Genomic DNA, 21,607 nt, shown 5'->3' on the forward strand with positions numbered 1-21,607 from the left:
TAGGAGGCCAACCAAGAGTCTTGATGTTGAAAATACACATATACCATATTCTGTGCAGCTAAAAGAAATATAGAGGGACTGTCAGCACAAGGCAGCATCAGGGCGCATAGCTGGCATCTGCAATCATATGTTTGCTCTTTCTTTCAATTCCCCCCTTCCTTTCATTTACGCCTACTGATTATATTTCGATTCATTGACATTGCAGTCACTCCTGTGTGGGCACAGTCAAGCTAGTTTCAAATGAGATAATTTGGCTACAGATAACATTGCAGACAGTACAGCATGGGACTGGATGCAGTAGAAACTGGGTAAAGATTTCAGTGGCTTCACCAAAATGGGCCGTGGTGGGCAGCGGTGGCTCTCAGGGCACGAACAAACTATGTTAAAGCCAGCTGAGGCACACGGGCAATACACAGCCACGATTTACGTGAAGAATGAGGTTACTCTCAGGGAAGGGCTAAGCATGCTGTAGACCATCACCCCGGCTGAGGCAGACCTAGTATACCTACCCAGTGTGTCCAAAAGCATCATTCTGTGGGGAGTTTCAGTTAGTACAGCACTCTCGCAATTGCTTGAGATGTTTAAAAACAAACAAACAAACAAAAAAAAAAAAAAAGGGAAAGGAGAAAATGCAGACTTTGCCCCGATGTATAAAAATGTAGTGCCTCTGTATAAAAATGTAGTGCCTCAGGAGCACAAAATCAGTGGAGATGACGTTTGAGGTTTTCATGAGGTCTGAAAACACACCTATGCACCACCAGCTGCAGAGAGGCGAGCCCAGGGAACGTCTGGGACAGTACTGCTGCAGGGAGCGTCTAACACCTGGTCCTTTCTCCTGGGGACGGAAAAAGCCTGCCCTCAGCGGCCCGGCAACAGCACTAGGGATGTTCTTAGTCCCTCTGTGTCTACGCGGGAAGGAGGAGCCCAACTCTCCTCTTCCTCGTCCCCGCCAGGGCCAGGGCCAGGGCCAGGGCCGGGGCCGGGGCCGGGGCCGGGGCCGGGGCCGGGGTCGGGGTCGGGAGGCAGCCGCGGCTGTGCCGCTCCCCCCCCCAGCCCGGCCGATCACCACGGTGCCCGGGCGGGGGCGGGCGCGGCGCGGCTGACGCCCGGGGGGCGGTGGCGGCGGCGGCGACGGCCCCGCCTCGCCAGGCCGAGGGGCGGGGGCTCCCTTAAGAGCTACTACTACCGCCGGCAGAGCGCGGGGAAGCGGTAACGGCAGGCGCCGGGGGTCGGAGCGGGGCAGGGCGGGTAGCAGTTGCGCAGGCTCCTCCGGCGCTGGGGAGCGGCGGTGCCCGAGGAGGAGGAAAGGCGCGGGGGCCCCTTCGCGGGGCACAGGGTTCCCCTGACCAGGCGTGTGTGGCGGCGTGGCTTCTGTCCGCAGCTGCCCCGCCGCCGTCCGGTCCGTCGCGGACCTCCCGCGGAGGTCCATGAATCGCGGGTGGGTAGCTCCGGCAGCGCCCCGCGCCCTCTCCCGCGCCTCCGGCAGCGGCCCTTGGCGGTGGTGAGATGGGGGGCAGCCTGGGTTGCCACCGCTCCATCCCCCGCGACCCAGCCGACCTGTGCCACAGCCGCAAGTTCAGCGCGGCATGCAACTTCAGCAACATCCTCGTCAACCAGGAGAGGCTCAACATCAACACGGCCACGGAGGAGGAGCTGATGACCCTGCCTGGGGTCACCCGAGTGGTGGCCCAGAATATCGTGGAGTACCGCGAGTACATCGGCGGCTTCAAGAAAGTGGAGGACCTGGCGCTGGTGAGCGGGGTGGGGGCGGCCAAGCTGGAGCAGGTGAAGTTCGAGATCTGCGTGAGCAGCAAGGGCAGCTCGGCGCAGCACTCGCCCAGCTCGCTCCGCAAGGACCAGGCCTCTGAGCACTACCTGTCCGCCACCAAGATCAACATCAATACCGCCACCCCGGCACAGCTCATGAGCATCCGTGGCATCACTGAGAAGATTGCTAACAGCATCGTGGACTATCGTAAAGAGCACGGGCCCTTCAAAAGTATAGAGGACCTGGTAAGGATGGACTGCATCAATTCCTCCTTTCTGGACAAAATCAGGCACCAGATTTTTGCAGAGCGCTCCAGGCCCCCTTCAACAAACACCAATGGTGGCCTCAACTTCATGGCCAAGCCTCACCCCAGCCCCACCTCTCTAAGCCTCCAGAGTGAGGACTTGGATTTTCCTCCCGGAGGTCCAACCCAGATCATATCTACTCGCCCCTCTGTGGAGATCTTTGGGGAAGTGAGAGATGGCAGACCCGTCTTAAGAGTGGCTACGTGGAACCTGCAAAGCTGCTCCATCGAGAAGGCCAACAACCCAGGCGTGCGGGAGGTTGTGTGCATGACGCTGCTGGAGAACAGGTAAGAGGCAGCACCTGACCTGCAGGCTCAGCTCCACACAGGATTGTAGTAGGCTCATGCCTTTGAGGTTTGGGCACTGTAGAGTCTTGTGGTCCTAGTGGGACTCACTCCTTAGGATTACTGAATGTTTCCCGCTTCTTTCATGAAACCCTGTTTGAGTTGTAACACTGGGACTGTAGTGGCTGTCCCTTGGTAAAACTGCTACAACCCTCGACAGGCAGTGGAGCGCCTGAGGAGGTGTATCTGTGTACACACGGCTGTGTTGGGGAGACTGGGCTGTTACAGTCAGTCACCTTAGGCCTGTTAATGGTTGGTAAAAGATTGTTTCTCCATTGAGAGCCTTTTCAATATGTCGTGGAGAGCTGCCTTTACTGCCAGAAGATGGGGGACAGTAGCAGGGCTGTTTAACAGGTGTGGAATGCCACAGCTCATCCTGCAAGGGTGACACAGCTTGTTAATAAGTGGTCATGGGGCATCTTCTGATCTGGGGGGACTGCTTATCCTCGGGAATGTGGGACATGGAGCTCCTGCCTGGGGAGGCTGTGCTGTCCTTGTGCCAGGTTTTGTGCCCTGACTGCACTGAGCAAGGTCACTTGGTGGTGGTGCTAACAGGATGATACTTTAGATGCTAATGAAAAGGTGAGAGTTTGTGGTTTTTTTGCCTGTAATTGGGCAAGAGTGCTGGGGGTGTCTGTCTTACTAAACTTTCTGCTGGACACAGAAATGTAGATTGCAATAAGCATTTTGAAATAACTCTAGCCCTTTCCTTCTCATGTGTCAAATCTGTTCCAGCTGATCTGGGATTTAGTTTACAACAGAGGTAAAGTAACTTTTCTCTCTGGCTGCCATTCAGACTTCCAGCAGGAAATGAATAGGGGCAGGGAACTCTTGGGCTTCTTTGAAAGTGATTTTGTGGGTAGGGGAAGTGCTGATGAACTGTTATCTCTGTCCTTTTCCAATAATGGGCTGAATAACAGCTCTTGTGGTGTGGTTGTGGAGGTCAGGTGTGTGAGCAGGATGGTGACAGTGATATGAAACCCTGTGCTGCAGTATAGTATTTGTGGCCAGGGATACCTCTGCTGTGCACTGCTTGGGAGCCTGATGTTCCCTCATAGGAAACATCTGTCATCTCACAGTCACCACTGTTTGATACCCAAAAGGAAGATGATAAACCAGCGGGGTTATTGAGGGTTATTGATACGCTGATGGCTTCAGCGTAACATCTGTCAGTATTCTGCTTCACTAGTTCAGGTATCCTGAGTAAGCAGCTGGTTGGCTGGAGTGGAGCTGCTGGGGAAAAAAACCTCAGATTATCACTAGTCTCAGAATAATTCTAATGATCCAGTTTTGGAAGAAAAGTGACTTCAGTGATTTATTTATATTTTTTATATACCTTTATATGGGATTTTTAAGGACCTAATCCAGTAAAGTGTTAACTGTTACTTCTACAACTTCAACATTTTGGGGGAAAGGGCTCCAAAAAGATGGCCTATCTATTACAAAAACCAGAGAGATGAAGTGACTTGTAAAATATAGCTCCTTAGCCCAAGCTGGCCACTGTGTATGCGGACTATGGCCCTAGAAGTTTGTTTTATTTTTGCCCTTAGACTCTATGGTGCTTAGTTTCTGTCCAGCTTAACCAACAGGCACTCAGTGTTCTGCATGCTGTGAAATGTCTCCTGGATACTTTGAAATTTCAAATAAGCTTGGTAGAAGTACCTGTTTTTGTTCTGTTTTATTGCACATATTTGTGTCATCAATCACACAGGGTAAGTACGATGCAATTGTTTTCTGTACTTGATCCAGTTTGTGATAACGTGAGAAGCTGGAAAGATATGAGAGCAACGTGCATCCACAGACAAGCCTGCAAAACCTTCCTGGGAAAATAAACATGGGAACAGAAAAAAGCAACACTATGCAGGAAAAAAAAAATGGAGGGAACAGCCGTACTCAGCAACTCAGGGAGGAATTTCCTCTTGCTTGTGTGAGCTTTGGTGGGGTCAGTGGAGCTTTGCAGCTGTAAAACAGCCTCAGCTGAGGTCAGAAACTGCCTTCATTCTGCTTTTGAGCTCCGTGGTCTCCTTCCCAGGTCAGGTTGTGTATGCTGGGAATGGACAGAATGCCTTGCAAACTAATCTTTGCCTAGGTAAATCAACTTCAGTAGACAGTCAGCTGGAGAAATTTACCTCTTGCTTCTCCAGGCAAGAATATATCACTTAATGGGGCCCAGCAGCACGTCAGCCTCACATAATCCATGGGTGTGTTTTCAAGGTGCTCTGTGGGTGTCCCACGTGTGTTGTGCAAGTCTCCAGCTGTGACCCAAGCTGGAGGTGGATCTGAAGGCTGTTTGGCCTGACAGTAGGTGCTCTCCTGAGCTGTGCTAATGGACACTTGCTTGCTCTGCTTTAATGTACATGAATAAGTGTGCTCCTTCGTGCTGGTCCCTTATAGTCATGGGTGGGCTCAGGTAGTCCAAGATGCTCTCAGGAGCTGGAGTACGGTCTTGTTGCAGTACTTACAGCTGAAGGAGCTGCTTCACCTCGTTTCTTAAGTCCAGAAATAAAGCAAGCAAGTCAAGAAGATTAGTAAAACTGTGTAAAGAGAAGCAAAGAATCTTAATTTTACATATTGGAGACTTTTATGCCAGTTAAAAGGCTTGCTTTGGGCCTTGCCTTGGGGTTTGCGTTCTTTAAAAAAAATTTTTTTTTGGTTGGTTGGGGTTTTGTTTTTTTTTAATGACCTGGTCACAGCAAGTAACTTTAAAACCCCTTGGGCTTGTTCTTTCACGTGTTAACAACAGGGAAAAGTACTACTTCTTTCCAGGTCATGCTAGAAGGCTAAGCTCCTCCTGTCTTCCAGCCCTTTGCATTGAGGGAACAGTTGTGCAGGAAGGAAATAGGGCCAAACTTTCATTCAAACCAAACAAAAAGCAAGAAAATGTCATATTGTAACCTGCTGAAGGGAGGAGAGGAAAACAAAACTGATTCAAAGTCTTCACGCTTGTTCCCAGAAGTGCTAAATTTCTGAACAGGAGTGAAGGGAGTGTATACTAAATCAGTAAGCATGACTACTACTGCTAAGCTATTTTGAAATTCATTGCAGTAGTGCAAAAATAATGAAATACAGCAAGGTCCTCACTCTCTTTTCTCATATTACAAGGATCTATGTTTATCACAGTGTTTGAAGTGAAGGAGCGAGGTGTTTTCATTCAGAGGACCAGAGGGTAATTTTAGAAGAGCTTAACATGATAAACGAGGAGGCGAGCATGACACGTAATTGGATTGAAGTATCAAGTCTGGGGGGAATTTGCCCAAACCTGCGGTGTTTCTTGCAGGTGTTGTTCAGAAAATCAGGGATTTCTTGGCAGAAAGCTGAGAGTTGGCCTGTTTCTGGGGATGCATGCCTCTATCTGACCTCCATGTCCACCCCATTCTCAAAAAAAAAAAAAAAAAAAGAGAGAAAAATGTGAAGTAAGAGCAGCATGATCAAAAGGGCAAGTTCAGGTCAAAGGCAACAAGTGTTTTTTGTGGAGAATAAATAGCCCCATGTTTCCAACTCCAAAGGAGTTGTCCTCTGGACAAGGACAGTGGAAGTACCCCAGAACTGTCCCATACCCAGGTCCATAGGGAAAGGTACTTTTGCCACTCCTATCCATACCTACCTCAGGCCTGTCCCTCCTTGCCATAAACTGAGCTCCTGTGACACCCTGTAACCACTTTCTCTGGCTATCAGGTGTTGGGGTGCCAGCTGGGTGATCCCATGAAGAAGTGTGGGGCAGGCATGTGCAACACTGACAGACAGGACACCATAAAGGTGCAAACTCCAGTTTGACTGTGTGCTTCAAAGTCTGCAAGTAGCCAAGGGCAGTGATCAGTTGTGCACCTTCCCCACCATGGTTTTCAGTGGAGGTGTTCCAGCTGTTTTTCTTGATGCTTATAATACTGACCAGCAACTTTGTGAAGACCTCTTAACGATTTTTTTTCTTGTAAACACACTTCACAATTGACTGAATGAAAATTGATAGAGGGTTTGAAGGCCAGAACTTGTACTCTATATAAAGGAGGGGGACCATGTGTCAAGACAATAGTGGGTCCAAAGGTCCACAGAGCCCAGCTCTGTTGCCTTTCAGATTTCAAGCTGTTGTTTCCTTCTGCTGCTTTCTTTAGTCAGTTTCCTAGTGCGGCTGCATCTTCTACATGCAAAAAGTGTAAATAATAATGCCTTAACGCTTGTTGCAAAAACTGCAGAACCACAAAAGAGCCCATGTTGAAAGTGACCTCAGAATATCATCTGATCCAGTCTTTCCTGGGAAGGGGAGCCTGCAGGAAATTATCTGTGTTCAGTCACACAGACTAAGGTTGGAAAACCTCTAACAGGGTGGTTCTTCTGCATCCCTAGGAGGTTGTTCCAGTGATTGACTCTTTTCACTATAAAAAAGTTATTACTTGCATGCCTGTAGAGTAACAAATACAAATACCAGTATAAGGTTTGTACTTAGCACTAGTGTTGTTTTGTTTCTTGCCATGGACAGCAAGCCTTAGGACCATGTCAGTTCTTCCTTCTTCCCAAGGTTTGTAACTGGTTAGCTGTTTTCAGTTTGGTTAGACAGAAGCATAGAGATCTCTCAAGGCAAGAAATTAATCTCAATTTCTGTGTCTGAGACTTAAATCAGTGTTCCAGCTGGGGAAACAGTAGGTAAACTTCAGCCCAGAATTGCTTCCTGAGAGGCAGGCCCTGGGTAACCCTTGCTGTGCCACCATACTTGAAAGCTTCTCTTCTTAGCCTTACCTACCCTAAGAGACCTTAAGCACGTCGTCTTGTCACCTAATAGGAAGAGACTCCTTCAGAGGTTGGCTCAGAAACTTCTCTTTTTATTAAGACATGAGGAAAACTTAATCTTGCTCAAGCCCCTGCACTAGGTGCTGGAGGCAGGAGAACAAATTTTTCCATTGTTCCCCTACACAAAATAACAGGATGGGGCTTTTACTTTTCACTCCAGTCTCTCAGTTTGGGCTGAGAAGTGGTCTTTCACAAGGGGCACTTCTTTGCTACTGGGGCTTGTTAATTTGCATGGGAAGGGGTGTGGTGTGGTACCTTGCCTCCAGGGTTGTATTGTGTTTTCGATCAAGATGATAGAAAAAGATTGCACCCCCATAGAACGGACAGCGTAGTAATTTATCATGATAGTAATGATGGTTGTACTTGCACACTTCAGAGGCTCATCACCAGCTTGTATTTGTTGTTTCTCTGTTGTTGCTGAAGCTCTCAGCGGTCGGCCAAAGCCCTGAGGTGCATCTGTTTTATATCTCTTTCTTTGTAAAGCTACTTGGTTTTCCCTCCATTGAGTTAGGCTGGAGCCTTGCCAAGAATAATTCCCCGGCAAGAAAAGATCAGGAAAGAGGGCCTGGCTCGAGTAACCTGACCATGCTAATAAGTCTTAAACGGCAAAAGAACAAATACACCCTCTTCTCCTTATGTAATAGAGAAGAAATCCCGCCTCCTGCAACTTCAGAAAAAACTTGAGAACAAAAGAATTGTTAAATGATATGTGCACTTCACAAAGGGATTTTAGTGAGCAATAGAAAAAATGATGCATGTAGAGCCACCATTAATTTGCACTTTCTGATACCTCAGAGAACAAAAATAGGGGTGATGGAAGAGCTGTTGTTTTGGGTGTTGGCTTTTTTGTTGGGTTTTTTTGGCCTCCACCTGCATGAGACCAACGATATTTTACTTACGGGAGGCTAGTGAGAGCCTTGAACTGCTTTCTGCATACCATCTGGCATGGGAAAACAGCAGGTCAGACCCTGAGTCATTTAGTTTTCCAGTGAAATGAAACTCGACTGATTTAGTCGTCTTCAGGAAAGGCCCATTCCTTTGCCTGTGTAAAATCACATGAAGGCTGACAAGCTTGATGCTAAAGAGCACTGCCCTCTCCCTGGGAGTTAGGGGTCTTCTGAAGTATTGCCCCTCCCTTGGATAGGGGTTTCAGCCCCTTTCAGGGCTGCTGCTGGGGGAACAGTTGCTGTCAGCTTCAAAATAACCAAAAATATGTTAATTAAATTCCATTTTCAAACTTGTGCTTCAAGTATGGATGCAGTACTGAGCCCATATGGGGAGCCTATATGGGCATCACCTGCTCCTCCTGCAGGAGATGGGCTGCTTGTTCGAGATATTTTGCTACTCCTGGGTCTTTGCAGGAGAGATCAAGAGCAGTGGGTGGACTTTCAGCAAGACCATTAAGGGCGTACATCATCCTTGTGTCCAGACTCTTGGAGAAGGCATCTGGAGCCATGTGCTCTGCAGGAGATCTCAGAAGTGAATGCACTGAGCTGTTTGATCCTGCTTGATCTCTCTTGCCCCCACAGCTTTCCTTCCTCAGACATGACATAGGAATGTAGGACAGGCCCTTGAAGTTATCCCCGAGTAGCCTTTCCAGTGATTTTCTGTTTTAAATGGAAATCTGGGCATTGTTTTAACTTTGCACAAGTGCAGTTTCAATATATTTCCTGAACATTCAAGAGCTGTATCCAACCAGTCATTTTTATTGGCTTTAAAATTAAGAATGTGGCTGGAAAAATAATAGTTAAATGCTGGTTTATCCATATAAAATAAACATTTTTTTTCTCCTTGAAAAAATTATAACCATGCCCTGCCACTGTTACTTGTGCCATAAAGCTTGACTAAAATGAAACAGATTAGTGGGGCAAGTGTTGGTTCATATATTATTCTTTTCTCCAAATGTGTCTAATTAATACATCTGGCAGCACTTAATGGCCACGTAGTTTCAATCCATGCTTGCTTTTGCACATGTTATTTTGTGTCACTGGATTCGTGCTGCACATTGCAGGTATTTTGGTAAACCAGAGCTGCCAGCTTATTCCTGCAGATCCTGCAAAATTTGCTTTATTCCACGTGGCAAAGATTAAATGGGTTGGCTGATTTATGGTAATAAATTGGTGAATTACTAAGTGATGTTGTAATGCCTGTTCCTGAATCACAAGCAGAGGCCACAAGACTATAACCCCATACTGCTTGACTTCTCAGAAAGCTTTTGCCACATGGCTGTAGGAGACAGACTAGGTACCTACACATAGAACTTCATCTTCTAAACAGAAATATTTAATACTTTGTGATTTTTCTGTGGTTTGGGAACTTGCAGTGCAGCTGCAGGAAGGGTGGTTTTCCAGCTTTGTCTTTGAAAAGAGCAATAAGACCATTCCCATTTCTTACTGGGAAAGAGGAGCCAAGCGACTGCTAAGCTCCTGACAAGGTACAAGCAGAAACTTGGTCAGTCACTGTTAACTAGAGGAAAAAACTGTCTCTGCAATCAAGTGCTGATCTAGCTCACTGTGAGCATGGGTCTCCAGCAGTGTTAAACAGGGACATTTAGGATACAATTGGGGTTTTTCAAATTTAGCTGCATCCTTCTTGGTGGAGTTGAGCTTCAGTGTGTTTCCTAAAGCTTCATTGTGACCCATGATTTCAAGATTTGGCTGGATGAGCAGAGAAGAGGTGATAGGTCATGGATTACAGTGTGCACGTAACTTAAAAATTAAGTCACATTGTTCTTCATTGTAATGCAAGTGTAAGCTGACAGATGGAAGCATAGTGTCCTTAGTGAAATAATTATAATATGCTGCAGTAATTTCTCAACACTGTTATATGGTGTGGTGATGGAGACAAGAACCATGGCACATTAATAGTAACAGCGCTTAAAAATAGGAATGCAGTAGCTTCTTCACTTCCAGATTTTTTTTCATTATTGTTTTACAGAGGTACTGCACTTTGTTTTAGTAGTAGCTGGTGATCCCCACTGATTTATCAGGGAGTAAAAGTGCATGATGGCTTTGCTGAGGGGAGAGGGAGGCCTACAAGAGACCTCCTTTCTCATGTTGGCCCTCTTCCTCATCTCAGGCCTGGGTGCTCCACAATAGATTCCAAAATGCCTTGTAAGATGCCAAGAGCTGGGTGGGCATTGTATCAGTAGTAGATAAATATGAAGGGAATATGTTGCTGTGGTAAAAAAAATGATATTTTCTGTCAATAAACTGTTTCATCTCACCCCTGGCATATATAGCATATCCATGTCCTGATCAGACCATGTGGCATTTTCAAATGGCATGAGTGTTTAAACTGCTTGGTCACCGTCGGGGAGGCTCAGTGCCCATCCCTGCTGCTTGGGATTTGTGCAGGAAGGAGCCCGGTGTCAGTGCCAAGCTGTTATTTTCAGTGCCTGTGATAAAATTATTAGAGGCCAGTGAGTAAGAGAAATAAGTTTACCCTGCATATGCCCCATGTGGGTGCATGCTCCAGAAATTCAATTTTGTATAAAAATATAATTTAAAAAACAATTCCTATGGAAAAATACATCTGGAGTTATATTGTCGTGTGTGCTAGGGATGGCTGAGAACACTGTGGATACTGGATGTGTGCTATGAGAGCAGTGGAATTAATGCAGCCTGCTTGTGCAGAATGGGTTGGAATCCCTCTGAGGCCATCTGGAAGGGAGCCTTATGACTATGCAGGCTGGTTATCTGTCTGTTCGGTCCCTGTCTGTCATAGAGTTGGGGGAAGAGCACAGTAATGCCCTTCTGCTCTTTGTGGTGAACGTCCCAATGGGCAAGGCTATACCTGGGAGCAGTTCTCACTGTAGGCTTATGGATACAGATAAAGAGAAGGAACCAGAAAATTTCCTTTTCCTTCTACATGGCTATTTTTCTCACTGTTTTTATAGGTGTTTCAGGTAACATGCTCAAACTCCTGTGCAAATTTAGCTACTACAACTGTCCAAGCCATTCACAGCTGAACGGGTATTTAATGGGTTACTGAACAGCAAATCGATCAAATCTGCTTTGGCTGCGTGAGGCAGTGGCAGCCTTCCTGCCCTAAATCCCTTATGCTTGCTGCACACCAGTCCTTCAGAACTGCCATTCCCTCTGCTTCATGAGACAGGCAGAATAAAGAAGCTGTTGCTTTTACCTTCAGACTTATCCTTTGATTCCTTGGTATTTATAGCTCTGTTGTTTCCCTCTGCTTCCGTGTCGCTCTGTTACTCACAGCCCTGCGGGTGCAGAGGCGCAGGCGCTCAGCTGCCTAGGGCTTGCTCCAGGCTCACTTGAGGTAATTGCCGGTCAGTGCCCATCCTCTCTTGTTCAGGCTTGGCTAGAGTAAAGGTTAGTCACCTTTCTGCCAAACTGGAAGCAGTGTGCTGTTGGATATACACTGGATGTTAACTTAGAAACCTTATATTTAGTTTCTTTATTCTGTTTAAACAAATAAGACCAAGCGTGGTCTTATTATCTCAATGCCACTGAATTTCAGGGTGTTGTGTCAAAAGCAGGTCTTAATTTGGTGTTAAAAAATGAACTGTCAGGCAAGTTTTCCTTTCATTACATGCAAGGCAAGTTCTTCGGGTTTGCTGTCAAACCTACTGCCGGTAGAACGTTAAATGACTACCTTACTCTTTTTTTCTCCTTCTAAGCAGGCAGAAATATGGAGTAGTGTGAACCCCTGTCAGAGAGGATAGTCTTAACTGGGAACAACCCATATGACTTGTTTTAAAACAGTCTGCTTTTCTAATAGGACAGGAAATTTCCAGTGATAATCCTATTTTAAGCTACACATAGGCAGATAGTGCTCTTCCACCAGATGGAATGATGGAGTCCCTTTCTGTAAGGACTGCCTTAGAGAAGTCTTTGAGTTGTTCCCCTCTTGTGATGTGTGGAGCTGATGGTGCTGAGGCACATACCAGCACCACAATGCATAGAAGTACACTGTGTCTGCAAGAGATTCTACCCCCATACACAAAACAGCAGAGCTGCTGGTGAATTAAGAGCTAAAATAAATGTTATTGTCAAGAAAATGCTATAGTGGTACCTGACTACCCTTTGCAACCTTTGCTTTGACCAGCCCAAGTTTTGCTATGATTCTGGCAGCAGTGACAGTGCAATTTTTGGCTATCTGTCTGTATCTTCCTGCTAGTCCTTAGTACAGCTCTTTCCATTATCTCTAGCTGTGTTTACAGTCCCCTTTCATAATCAATGGAGACTACCAGTGCTGCCCACTGCCCTCTGTACTGGCCACTCTCCCAAAAACATGGCATTGAGCAATAAGCAGCATGTGGCTGGGTGAGGGGAAGGGGGTCAGTACTGCTGGCAGATAGCACAGAGGTACTTCCAACACATCCCAGATGGATCTCTTGGTGAAGATAATGCACTGGTTACCAAGAAACCCACACAAGGCCTTATTTTAATTGCTTCTGAGTTCTCTAGGGCAAAGCAGCATTGCACAAAAGGAAGCCCTAGCTTAATGGACAAGATAAAGTTTCAGTCATCAGCTCGTGGATATAGATACAGTTAGATATTTAAACAATGTCATCTCTGGGTTGTTGTTCAGTAAAAGTTCTGAAAGCATTGCTGCTGGATGGAAGCTGTGCCAGAGCCACCTCCAAGCATGTGGTGTTTCCCATTTCTATTTTAAACTGAGAGCACTTGGACTTGGCTGTGGTTTGACTTGCTTCTCTATCCATTTTTTCCTTTTTTTTTTTTTAATGTGTGTGTGTGCAGCAGACTTTTTGAGGAGTATGCAAGGATGATGGTGACCTATATTGCCCAGCTGAGCTCTGAAGTTTGGCAAAAAGAAACTGAAAGCAAGAAGCTGGGCAGATCTCTATATATTGGTTGTCCATAGGTTGAAAGGAAATTGCCTCATAAACTTACTTCTATCTTTGACCTTATCTTTGAAGTTTGCTCTTGCAACCTGAGCATGACTCCCCTACTTCCATGTCCTCTTTCCACCTCTACTGAATCTAAAGCTTTTTTACTTGGTTTCACTTGGCTTTTTGTCTTGCCATACCTTGACCACTTCCGGTTATCTCAAATGCTGCTTGGTCAAGCCTTTGCTTTCACACCACGAGGGTTGAATGATATCATCTCTCACCTACAAGGCTGAGGACTCCAGTTTCCTTGGATCATCTTTGATACTTCCCTCAAATCATTCTAATGCCATCTTCTTGCTCCAAGATGTCTTGCAGTATTTCTTTCTCTGCTGAGGCCTCTTGCCAGGCAATTTGAAAATCAGTGCCTTTTAAGATATCACGTTTCAGGCAAAAGCTGCCTGAAAACTATAGCCTCGCCTTTTATGTCGGGGGTGTTAGGAATTATTGCAATTAGAGGAGCCTCTTGTACCATTGCCTTAAAGGAAAAAAGTGTTTATGTTTTCTATTTCTGTTCCTCAGAGGTACTAAAAGTTCTGCAGAAAAATAACTTGTTAACTTCCTCATATGTTGGATGTGGTATTATTTTTAACTTCCTAGAGCCGTTTTAAAGGAGTTTGTATGTACCTTAGTGTGAGTCAGTGTGAGTGTTTGGTATTTTTTTCCTATCTGATTATGCTGTGTGGGTGCATGCTGCACTGACAGTTTACGGTTCCTTGTCCATATGCGTCTTATTTTCCTGAAGATAGTGTCTGGAGATGTCAGCTCTGTGACGAGACACTGATGAGTTTATATCAGAAGAATCTTTTTGTCTAGCAGCTCTTCAGCACAGCATGCTGTTCAGAGTATCTCTTAAAAATAGAAAGTACTGGAAGAATATCAGCTTTGTCATGGTGGTGTCATTTGTCATCAGTGCCAACTTGATTTGGCTAATCCTGGTGTTAGTAGGAGAAAGCCTGAGTTGCCCACGCAAGGTTCCCTGTGCCCCAGTTTTTGGAGCGCTTAGAGATATGTTTGGAGTCTACAGCCAGACCAGCACGAAGTGTGTATACTCTTAACTTGTACCTAGATGTATTCTTCAGTATGAATGTAACTATGATGGTTTAAAAACTTCAGTTCTGCTGGAGATGAGATTTCCTTGGGTATTTATCTGCTGCAGGCCAATTTCATGTTATCAAGAAGTAAGGAACACACAACAGCATGAATCCACCATCCAAAGAAAGCACAGAGATTGTTGCTTCAATTTTTATTACTCCTTGTGCTTGGCTCATGTTTGACCTCCCAGGTCTACTCCTCAAAACTGGGATGTTCTTGGAAATGCTGTCACATCTAGAAGTTTCTTCCCATTGAATTGGTGGTTAAATTTTGGACAGTTTGATTATCCCTTGTTTTTGTTCCTCCTTAATGCTTCATCCAGTCAAACGTTTCTGCATGTTTCCTTGTCACCCTATTTTTATGTCTTGTTTTCCATACTGGCATTTTGCCTTATGGGTGCAATTAATGGCAAGATATATTTTAGTACTGTGTTACTGCTTATAGATATTAAATGACTGGTTTGATTGTTTTTGTAGGTTGTTTTTATAGCACAACTTTAGGAGGCAGTCAGTCATACTAACAAAGTCTATGTGAGGCACACCTCTTGAAATAATCTGGAATGCTTTCCATGGAGCAATGATTACTTCCTCGTCAGAATAATCAAGAAATAGGGGTGGAATCAGGGTTGTAAAAGCTTTATAGTTTCTCCTTCATGGACTCTGCAGACCTGCAGGTTATAAACACCACTGAGAAGAATCACTGGTGCCCTCTTTATGTTTCTTTATGTCCACTATTGAATCCAATAACATTGTCACCAGTGCTCAGCATTCAATGTTTTTGCTTCCCTGGGGATGTCTGTGCTGCCAGCTTCACCATTTTTCCATTGGTTTAGAGGTGTTACCACCGTTCAGGCTTGAGAAGATCAGTGGCAAACTGGAGGCATGCATGGCGTGGCAGTGGGTGGCCAGAGCATCAGGGAGAACTTATGAGGAACATCTTCATGAGCATCCACATAATCCTGTTTCATGCCCTGCATGTAGTCTGTTAAGAGCTTGTTTGACTTGGTGCTTGTTAAGAGTTTGCCTTGGAGATTTTTACAAAACAGGCAAATCATATCAAAAGCTGCACGAGACATAATTTTGCACCAGTACGTGCACCCCATCAAGCATGATTTCCTCCTGTCATCCCTTTCCAAGATACATTTGCACTTCAGCTCTAATATATGGAGAGCTCTGTGTCTGCATAAAGCAGATGTTCTCATTCCCACTGAAGTCTGGTGTTTCTAAGACTGTTTTGTGCTGAAGCCTCTGACCTAAATAAGATTAAGGATCTGGATTACACAATTAACGCTCAATGCCAAGAAAGGAAAAGCTAAGCTTAAGCCACCATTCCCTGCTTGGCCAAGGCTGGTCTGCATAGGGGACTCTGTAGTCCTCTTGCATCCTTATGCTGTAAAGGCCATTCTTATGTCCAGACATCTCTGAGTCTGGCACGCAGGGGTCCTCTGTGAATGAGAAGCTTTCAAAACTCCTTCCTGCATGTCATTGTACAGCTTGAAGCTTGGATTGCTTCCAGATCACCGAAGACACTCTGACATTGTTCTCTCCTAATCCCCTCCTTCTCACAGAGTATGTTTTTTCCGGAAGGCTAGCATGTTTCATTGTTGGCTTTCCACTCAGGAGTGCAGACAGTGGTTCCTGGGAATAACGTAACCCTGAATTAGCAGGGAGCCAAGGTGTAGGGCGACTGTATGGTGTGATGGTGGGATGAACCTTTGGCTCTGTGGTGTGTTAGTGAGGATGCATGCTTAGCCAGGCTGGTTTGTGGCTGTGCTCCATTTATCTGCTTGCTGGCCTGCCAACAAGAAGCACAAATGTTTAGCATTGGTGGGGCTGGGTTTCAGCAGGAAGAAATGCTGTCCCTGCCATCGCCCTTCTTGCAGCCACTCAGAGGATGATTCGCATCTGGTTTGCTGTTTCTTTTTGTGTGCTTGTAGTCTGGGGAAATAAAAGTGGGTTAACGGGACAGGATAGAGGGTGCTTTCTACTGAACTGGCTTTTTTTCCCCCAAACCCAGATACAAGTAGAGAGAGAGAGAGAACAAGGTAATGAATAAATAGATATATTCAGATGTCTTTACAAGGACATCTTTCAGTGCAAGGATATGACCTTGGAGGTTTGGATTGTATTATTTATAAGGTGGTGGCCTTATCAGGTGGTCAACCCACCTGATACCTGAAGGTGCTGCTGCAGAGGACTTTTCACAGCTCTCAAGGCATTCACAGGTCCAAAGAGAAAGCTGGAATACATTTCCTTTATTCCTTTAAGTTATATCACCTTTTCCTGCCTTCTAGCAGGTCAGGAGCTCAGGTGAAGTTAGAACTTCTGGTACATCTGGCTGTGCTGTTGTTCATTCTGCTGTTCCTTCTGATGTTATTACCTTTGTGTTTTTGGAGTGCTAAATGAGATGTTTAAGGAGAAGGGAAGCTGGGTTTTTTCCAGGGTTTCTCCTAATGACAAGAACTTGGAAACATCTATAACCATGAGCAGCAGCCGGCATGATTGGGATCCCTGAATCAATGGCGTACAAATGTTGGAGCCTCCTTTGCAGTGTTAGGCTCTAACTTTCAAGTTTTGCCTCTTAGGAATATTAAAAAATGCAAAGATAGTTTCTAAAAAAATTAGCAGGATTAATTTAGAGTGACCGTTAACAATTTTGCAGATCTGTTGTGGTCTGTAATCTCTTTTTACTTTAATCCCTCAGAGCCATGTCCTGTAGAAAAGGCTGTGTTCCTGGGAGATAGGACAGCTAAAGTGGGAGGTGGGTCGGATGCTTCACAGTCAGATCCCACAATGATATGCATGATCTTAGATTGGATATTAGGAAAAAATTCTTTGCTGAAAGGGTTGCCAAGTGTTTGAATAGACTGCCAAGGGAAGTAGTTGAGTTGCCAACTCTAGGGGTATTTAAAAGATGTGTAGATTTGATGCTTAGGGACAGGGTTTAGTGGTGGACTTGGTAGTGTCAGGTTAATGGTTGGAGCTGGTGATCTTGCAAGTCTTTTTCAAGCTAAATATTTCTATGATTCTATGGGTTGCTGCTGTGAGCTTTGGGTCACGTCCTGGTATGACGTAAAGGACACAGCAGTTGGAGACACGTTGCTCCTCCTCCTCCAGCTAACCCACATCCCTTTCACCTCACATCCTGTAGACATGATGGGTATTTCCCTTCTTGAAGGAAGGCTTTAAAGCATTATTATGCTTTGGGATGGGGGTAGGCAGAGAGGAAATCAAAAGCCCAGCATACTGGCTTTGCTGACTTAGGAAATCAGATGGTTTGCCTCGTGAGAGATTTCTTCATTGCAGAGCTGGTTGTGAGGTGGTTTGTGGCCATGTTGACTAATTCATGTTTTCCGGAGGCAGAGGGCAGATTGATCCCAACAAAGTGTTGAGTCTGCCTCATGGTGTAACTAAACTCCCTTTGCATGCTGTCTTTGTATCTGTGCATGCACAAGTTGCTCCTGCTTGCTCATCAGAACAGATTGTCTCTCTGCTTCTAGTTGTGGTCAGCAAACTTCAGCTAGTGGGAAATTTAGTAGTGACCTGGGCTCTGGGAAGAGCACTCTGCCATCCCTTTAAAAGAAGGGAGGGGCATCACTGCTGGAGATCTGTTCGAGTGCTAGCTCAGCCTCTTTTTATGCCCATGCTGACTACTAAAATGTGTCAATTTTGCCTGAACTATTTGTGCTTTTCTCTGAAGAGGAGAAGGGCAATTTATTTTAAATTCTCCTTTCCACCCCCTTCTTCTACCCTGCTTTTCTGGGAAAGCTGTCCTTAGCATTTTTCTCTGTCCGTATGTCATAAGATATGTTTATATGTTGTCATCTCCTCCTGATGCTCTTCTAAAAGAGAAAAGCATGACTGCAGCCTCTGTAGCCTTTCTTCCCCAAGGGTACCTCTTCTTTCCTCATCCTCCTGCATCACTACGTGGTCATTTGTACATCTGGCACTGTCTAAGTAGGACCATCCAATCTTGTCATGACTGCCGTGCTGAGCATCCTGTGGACTTGGCAAAAGATTGGCTATGACCTATGGTGTTACCCAGAGACCAATTTGCTCCTCTTTGCTCCATTACGGCTCACTTTTTTGTTTCCTCGTGCTCCTGTCTCCAGTGGTGGTGCTGCTTCATGGTGACCTTACTGAGATGCCAAAATGCCATCTTGAACTCAGCTTTTTTATTCAGTGAAGTGACTGAATGCTGCTGCACCTGCTTTCTTATCTGTGACATGGCTAGTCTTTTCCTGAATATTGGGGTTTCAGGCATTGGGAAAGTGGTTGTGATTTTCCTTACTGACTTATATTTATATGCCACCTAGGGTTATAATTTGCTTATTATTTTATTGCTTAAGCTAGTGAAGCTGTTGAACCTCTAAGGGACCATAGGCAGTTCAACTGTTGATTAAGATTCAGGGAGCCCCAGGTGCCTGATTAGCATAGTGCATGAGAGGAGCCAGCCTGGTGAGGGACTGCACCTTCCAAGCTGCTATTCCATGGACTCTCCTTCATCAGGAGAACATGTGGAGGCTTTCCTTCTCGCTGGGTGTCCTGGCCACCTGGACTGCAAACCAAAATTGGTCCCACTGAAGTGATTAATGGAAGCTTCAGTATCCTTAATGCATGCTGCACATGTGCAAAAAACTGGAATGCTTAGCCAAGGTGAATGGAAAAGAGAATTGGTAAATGGCTTCTGCCTCCAAACCCCTTCTCCTTTCTGAGCTTTTAGTCATGGAGCAATAAACAGGAAAAGGAATGAAATCACCTTTTTGATGCTGTGCAGGTATGCTAGAGTTATGCCCTCTTAAACGTTCAGTAAACACTATTAACCTTTCTTATACTGCTAGGAATTGCATAACATCAGGAACTTCTTTCCCTTACAGTATTACAGAGGCTGTGTGGTGTGTCTGCTATTTTTCTCTTTTCTCTATAAAGCAAAAAAAGACATGATGTTTTTGCTTAACCAAGGGAGATAAGAGAACTTCCTCTTATTCAATCTTGTGGCAATGCAATCCCAACCATATACTATCCAGCTGAATTTAAGCGTGTGAGACATTGACATAAGAGACATCTGCCTATGGCAATTTTTTTTTTATTAGTGAGAGAGAGTGGGAGTCAGTGTTTCTCCTCTTTCAGTGTGAATCCTAGTAACCCCTAAGATGTCTGGCCGGGTCCCTGCCTGTGAAGGGTTATTTCAGTTCAGGGAATGCACACTGCTGCAGCTCATGGCAGGCTGCATCCACTCACAGGCAAAGCGCCTTAAATCTTTGCCCTACACACACTGTGCAGCACAAATAAGAAAATACTGAGAATCATGTGTTTAACAAAATCTCCTTTCCATGGATCTTTGAAGAGCTTTAATAAGATTTTTTTTTAAAATCCCCAACAAGCTCACAGTCTTTTAAAATTGGAAGGATTCAGGATTTTGCTTTTAAGTTTACCTGTACCCTCTCTAAAGAAGAACCTTTGGTGACAGCACTGACACAGCAGAATTGTGTTTTATTGTCCACTATTATGCATCTGGTAAAGCAGATATGACAAGTCCTCCTTTCTTTAGACCTTAAATCTTTCAATTTTTTCTTGGTGGATACTAGCAGGCTGGTTAAATAGAATTCCTCCATAGATGCAGTCTTCTGCAATTTATGTAACAGTCATTTCTACAACTTTGTACAGTAATTGGTTACATACCTGCATGCTGGCTGTGTATAGCAGCAGTTGTGACAGTTTGCAGGCATCAGTGTTTATTAAGAGTTTTTAAATAATATTAATGACCCTTTCCATCCTCCCAGCCTTTGTGATTTCTCAGATATTCTGCTTTTGGCTTGAATTTTTGTTTATTTTGGCTTATTTTTTAAATAGCATATGGCCATTTAAGATTAAGCTGCAGCTGTTCAGTGTTGGGGATTTATTTGATGCCCTTTGAGAAGGAGACAGCCTCAGACTTCTATTGTTTAACGGGGCCTTGCTGGGAAGAGTCTGACGTTTCTGTTGCTGTCCTGTGCTTCTAAACTACCACTTGTCATCCACCAGGTTTTTCCTCTGCCTCCACCTCCATAATTAATCATCTAAAAGCCAGGGCTTGCAATTTGAAATGAAAATTTTAGCTAGGAGCTATAAAGGGGGGGGAGAGAGGGGATTAGGAAGGGGGGCTCCTACAAAAATCAGAGTAATGATCCAAATAGTGAAGAGTAGATACTGAAGTAATGAATAATGCTTTAATGATGTCCTTAAGTCAGAAGTAGGAGCCCTATACACTATATAATTAGCACTTAAATAATGTATATGCGTTCCTGCACTGTAAAATGTCTAAATGAGGAACTGAAACATGAGGTGGTCTAAGTGGAGTAGACTGTGGCTGGGAACTGTAGCTGCTCTGGGTCTGTTCCATCTCCATCTCTGACACGAGTGCCATCACTTCTTTGTGGCTTCAAGCGCATTCTAATCACTGAAGAAGAAGCACTGTCCCTGAGATATCTCACTAGCTGCTTGTTACTTTTTCTCAGCACCCGGAGCTGATCCAGGTTCATCTGGGAGCTTCTTGTCTGCCAAGTAAATTGACTTCACTTAAACAGCTGCTGAATACAGCTTGCTGAGCAGGAGTGGTGACTGCTCAGACCACGTTGTCTGCAGTTGCAAGAGACAGCCAGATAACGCCCTGGCCATTTGGGGCATCACCACTTGCTGCCTCTGTAAAGCATGTGGAAGTCCACAGGGGATATAGATGAGGTGTACAAAGACATTAAATTTAAATGACACAGGCAAGAGAGCTGCTGTGTAGTGTGAACATGGCATGGAGAGAGGTTTTCCAGGTGGTCACCTCTGGCATTTGGTCAGTCCTGCTGCCCACTGAGGGAGATAGAGCCCTGCCATATGACCACCCCAGGAGGGTGGATGTGACCAGCATGGTGCTGGCACTGGGAGCAGGGTGCCTGGGCAGTACTGTTGTGTTTCAGCATGATACTGCTCTGCCTGGCCTTGCTCAGCTGTGCTGTACTATTCCTTATCAAATCTGAGCACTTGGAAACTATCACTAATTCTCATTTGTTTGCTTTTTTTTTTTTTTTTTTTTTAATAACACTGACAAATGCAGGGGTTCTGTTTGCCATCAAATCATGACTCATACTCTTGAAATTGCAGGAATTGCCCTAGAAATGACATGTTGTCCTGGCTTCATTGCTGTTCTTCCCATTCACCTTGAGTTTCAGGAGGCTTCACTTTGAGGCATTCCTCTTTGAGCTTCCACAGCACATGACTTTTCCTTAGGATAAAGGAGAAACTGTGAGCTGTCATGCTTCTGTGCACAGACCTCTGCTGCAGGGAAGCATTTACTAGGCAGGCCGCTGTGCAGTGCACATCAGACATTGCATGTTTCTGCAGACATTGACCAAAAGATCTCCTTTTGAAATAGTAATTATCGCAGGGGATATAAGCTTCTGTGTGTG

At 45.2% G+C, this 21,607-nt stretch overlaps 1 protein-coding gene across 1 annotated transcript in view; it reads left to right on the forward strand.

Moving 5' to 3' along the window:
• The first annotated feature begins 1,133 nt into the window (after positions 1-1,133).
• EEPD1 (endonuclease/exonuclease/phosphatase family domain containing 1) overlaps positions 1,134-21,607 on the forward strand; it is a 59,714-nt gene continuing 39,240 nt past the window's right edge. Inside the window, exon 1 of the mRNA XM_014886876.2 lies at positions 1,134-2,360. Coding sequence (XP_014742362.2) covers positions 1,507-2,360 — 854 coding nt within the window. The 5' untranslated portion in view covers positions 1,134-1,506. The remainder of the gene's footprint in view (positions 2,361-21,607) is intronic.

The sequence above is a fragment of the Sturnus vulgaris genome, chromosome 1, assembly GCF_052056855.1.
Source record: "Sturnus vulgaris isolate bStuVul1 chromosome 1, bStuVul1.hap1, whole genome shotgun sequence".
Lineage (NCBI taxonomy): Eukaryota > Metazoa > Chordata > Aves > Passeriformes > Sturnidae > Sturnus > Sturnus vulgaris.